Source organism: Anticarsia gemmatalis, chromosome 5 (assembly GCF_050436995.1).
Source record: "Anticarsia gemmatalis isolate Benzon Research Colony breed Stoneville strain chromosome 5, ilAntGemm2 primary, whole genome shotgun sequence".
In the NCBI taxonomy this organism is placed as follows: Eukaryota; Metazoa; Arthropoda; class Insecta; order Lepidoptera; family Erebidae; genus Anticarsia; species Anticarsia gemmatalis.
This window is the reverse complement of record NC_134749.1, coordinates 13,331,611-13,336,251: the sequence shown is the minus strand read 5'-3', so window position 1 is coordinate 13,336,251 and position 4,641 is coordinate 13,331,611. Positions and strand designations below refer to the sequence as shown.

At 36.8% G+C, this 4,641-nt stretch overlaps 1 protein-coding gene across 1 annotated transcript; it reads right to left on the bottom strand.

Moving 5' to 3' along the window:
• Positions 1-348: 348 nt before the first annotated feature.
• LOC142973407 (uncharacterized) lies at positions 349-2,155 on the bottom strand. The gene has a single exon (XM_076115077.1). It carries the CDS (start codon positions 2,079-2,081, stop codon positions 615-617), a length of 1,467 nt encoding a protein of 488 aa, XP_075971192.1. The 5' UTR covers positions 2,082-2,155; the 3' UTR covers positions 349-614.
• Between the last annotated feature and the right edge of the window lie 2,486 nt (positions 2,156-4,641).

Below are 4,641 nucleotides of genomic sequence, written 5' to 3'. Positions count from 1 at the left end.
TATGTTTTGAAAGTCTGTGTGTTAGTCGATAGACTAGTTATTATTATAACTCTCCTGCAATAATTTCCATCGCTATGATTTTATGTATTTCAAATAATTGTAGTTTGTAGCAAAAAACCCTATATGAAAAGATCACTTACTGGAAGAATAAAAAACTGTTTAGTTAGTGAGGCAGGTATAGTAAAAAGTTGTCTGAAATTTTAAAACAAATGTGTTAGTTGAGAATGCTTATTTATAGATGTTGTGGGAAGTTAAAATAAAATTATGCTTGAATTTTAAATCTCTGTAATTAATGATCCGCTACCAATACTAATATTTACAAAATAAATACTTAACAACTAATATTGCACATAGATTAAGTGATAACAATAACGAACATTATCGAAACAATGAAACTAGATTTCGAGCTTGACACATTTTCCTATTAATAATCATACTATTACGATACATTTGTTCAAAGAATCATGCCAAACAATCGACCGAGAACAGCTTTAGAAGTCTCAAAGAGCATTTTTAAAACGGACACAAATTTTAAAATGCTCTCGGTCAAGTTTTGCTTAGTTCAATTTTAATATTCTGAATCCTTTACAAATTCTGTGTCCGATATCGTTAATTTATTTGTGTATGAGGGAACTACTATTGTGCGGATAAAATTGTTTATTTTTCTTGCTATAATTCGATGCAGCAGGGACTTCATCTAAATCACCTTCTTTGTCCTGATGAGCAGTCATATGTCTGGTCAGATGATGCCTTTCTCGGAAGCTCTCGTTGCACACTGGACATTTCAATTTCTCTTCCCTTTTTCTCCGGTTCGGGTCGATCGCAGACTCGCTTTTATGATGCGTCCGCATGTGATACACCAGGTCTGAAGTCATGCGAAAGCTGATACTGCACTTCGCACATACATTTTGCGACGGCAAAGAAAACGCGGCCAAGGTCGGCGGTAATAAAGTACTCAAGATAGCCGCGGCTGGATTCGCTATCAGAGGACTCACTGGCTCTCTCGGAGGTACGGGAAACTTCATAAAATCAGAATTTGGTGGCTGGAAATTCTGAACTCCGAATGGATATGACGATCCCGCTTGAAGATATGGTATTTCGGGTCTGAACGGCAAGAAGTTTAATTTATTCGGAGACATTTGTGATGTCTTTGATTCGTTTTTGTCCTGGTATTCCATACCTTTATTGAATCCGCTTGAACGTTGTTGGACGGCTGAATCAGGGTAATTTGGCGATGATGATGGCACGTTTTGGCCTTTGAAGAAATTGCTTCCGTTTAAAAGATGAGCGGGCGATAGTAAATTGTTGAAACCAGGTGATTTGTTGAACGAGCTTGACGGAGGGCTGGCTGCGGAAAGCGGTGGGCTCACAGAGTTCTGATAAAGAAGATTATCTGGACTGACGGATGGATTCGGAGATCTCATAGTAAAATTCGACACTTTAGTAAAAGCGCTCTTGGGCGACATGTCAGACTTTTCCGAATATCTTTCATACCTTGCCCGCGACTGCATGCTGATCAAAGTCGGATCGTCGAAAATTTTATTCTTGTACTCAGGTAAAAACTTCGGCTGGCGCGCCGCACTTTCGTTGGAGTTTGGACGACTTCTCGATCGGTCAGAATTTTCGGAGTCACTGCAATACATAGTTTTGCTCGGATACTCATCTGTGCCGACGTCAATGTTGATATCGGAGCCAAAACTCGGAGATATGTTGTTATTCACGCAGATTCGATCGTCGTCCTGGTCTTTCAGGTCCATGGTGTTCTCGTTGGAGTAATCATTATGCTTGTATATTTCTGGTATTCTCTTCGGCGGCACTTGTTCCCATTCTTCGTTATGAAAAAGTTGCTTGGACACCCTCAGTTGACGTTCTGGAGGTTTTGGCCGCACCTTCTCGTCCGGCATCATCAGGAACGCCACATCAAACGACCGCTTCGAACTTTTAGCTTGGTTCAGAACTGTCGGCTGCATCTCAGGTTTTATTTGCGAAGTTCTAGCACTTTCAATATTCAAATTAGTTTCCTTAGTATCAGGAGACGTCTCTTTATAATTTTGATAGCTATTTTGAACGTCCATTGTCATCGTTTAATCATTTAATTAACGGCACACGAACTCAAAACTTTTCACACTTATATCGCGGCGATATGGAGAAGACGCGTGCGTACTACCCGACGGCTACAATACGAATGCGAGTAACATAAGGGTGAAAAATATATAAGTGGGGTTCCGAACTACCCTTAACAGAGCGTTTGAAGTTGCGAAGGCGTGGCGAGATCGACCAATAGGCATGAGGCGGGAGGCGTGAAAGGAAAGCGTTGGCCAATGAGCGCCGTTCGCGACGATAGAGAGCAGGAGAGCTCAATCACCAGGTCAAGATAATAATAACTGCTGTGAATTGAGAGCGCATTGAGTTGTGGTAGGGTCAGCTTGACAATAGCGGCGCGATATTGAAAACTGTGGTTTATTTCGCTATTCACTGTGTACGGTCCGCAAAATTATTACCTTTATCATCTTATGATAGATTTTGTAAAGTTTATCTTTTGTTTTATAAAGGTTACACATGAATGAATAACATTTGAATAATTCTAGATATTGAAATAAACATAATATCTATGAATAACTTATGAGAAGATATTTATCGGGCATTATTTTTAATGTTCATAAAATATAAAAGATTCAATAACGTAAGTTGTAAAAACTAAGTTAATCAATAAAAAAGTTTTTCCAACCATTATCTTCTATTTATCTCACCCAAACATGGCACTAGAGAAACTGAAACGATTATGATTGCAATAAATATGTTTTATATGTCGCATAAAAAATGATACTTCATATAGTCGGCCTAACCCCCGACTGTATAGATGAGATTGCGAATAATGCTATTAACACAGACGCTTCTCCTCAAATTGATATCATACTCGAAGATGTTGCAGACGAAATTGAGCTTAGACATGAGGGCAATAAAATCGTAAATCGTGAAGCTGTAAGTGTAGCTAATACAGTAGAAAGTGCCAGCGTAAAATTGAACATAAAAATAAGTGCACAGGGTATAAATTTGTTTGATGGGGAATATATAGACAAGTTAAAAGAAGACCCAAATGAGTTCTGTTCGGTAGTGGGTAACGATAATAAGATGGGCGCAGACGTTAAAGGAAAACCATTTGTCAGATTTTAGCCATTTTTTTGGCCATTCGTTCGCGCTCAATGAAAATCTGTTCCATTTATTTTTCTCGGCGTGTTAATGAGAAAATTTAAAGAAATATCTGTATTAGTTCAGAATTGGCGTTGAATATTGTTTTTGGATCGTTGTTTTTCGTTTGCAGTTTCATTGTAAAGTACTATAAAATAATCTGATTTATTGTTTCCATATCAACAGGATTAGGTTTATCCGATTAAGTTTTTGTTTTATTGTTCAAATATGAAAAAATATCTTTTTAGTATGTTAGTAGGTATGTACGTACGTACGTTCCTTTAAGACCGTGGTGATTCATTTACCTGGACCTTATCTAAGCTTTAATTCGCTTTAGAAAAATAAACCTATTTAAATGAGTACATCATTACTGTAACAATACAGTCTATTGTTACTTTTTATTGCATAAGCTACTATAAAAAAAATATTCATCTATCACAGATTGTGTTAAGATGATAAGGAATAAGTAAAAAATGTGTTTTGAGCGGGCAAAGCTCGGGGCGATCCATTTGTCTTCTCTGACACAATAAAAGTGATTCGTAAGCTGAAAATGAGGATTTTTTATGAGAAATAACATGTTTTCAGTTTAAACTGAATACTTTTTTGGTGCTAGTATATTAAGATAGAAATTGACGATACATTTTATATCTTATTTTTAACTTTGTGTAGTTTTATCTTGTTAATATGCCCTTGTTCATTTTGAATGAGAAGAATTAGTTGGAAGTTGAATGCAGTTACTATTTTTGAGATATTTCAGACCTAAATAATACCTAGTAAATATCTGGTTCTACTGGTAAAAAATAATTTTCTTGGAATAGCTGGCGAAACCATCGCACAAGACAACGAAGAAGAATGTAACACTTGCAACTTAAATTAACTGTAGGTGGATTACGTATAGGTACATAATATTTCTAAATGTCTACAATCTTGAACTACTTATGTCGGTTTTCTGAGGTACATTTAGAGGTAGTTTATCTATTCATATTGTCATTTTAATATGATTTTAAACGCTATTGAATAGATAAACTTCCGCTAAATGTAACTCAGAAACACGAGGTTATTTATTTAAAAAGTTCTTAACATCTTTGTAACTTATCACGACTTCTTCTTCCCTAAACTAATGTTCTTTCACTAGTTCCCAGGGTCATTTGTCGGTGTTTACACTTAATAAGATGTCAATGACGGGTCTGGCTGTTACAGAGATTGATGGAGCGATGCTTCGGGCGAGACGATTTGTTTCTAACGCACCGTCCGTGTAGTGGAACTGAGCACGATGTGTTTGCAACGTCGAGTGATGAGAAAAATGTACGGTAGCCTTTGTTTGTCACCTATAGCAGTGTTTAAGAAGGTTATTATCAGATTATGTTAGTATTGTTGGTTAAAGTACAGTTTGACTTAATACATATGTTGGTTTGCTGATTTGGGTCCTCAATAAGCTACTTGGAAATGACT

What these genes read in the sequence shown, in the direction of transcription:
- LOC142973407 (XM_076115077.1), bottom strand. Translation starts at nt 2,081, where the DNA reads ATGACAATGGACGTTCAAAATAGCTATCAAAATTATAAAGAGACGTCT.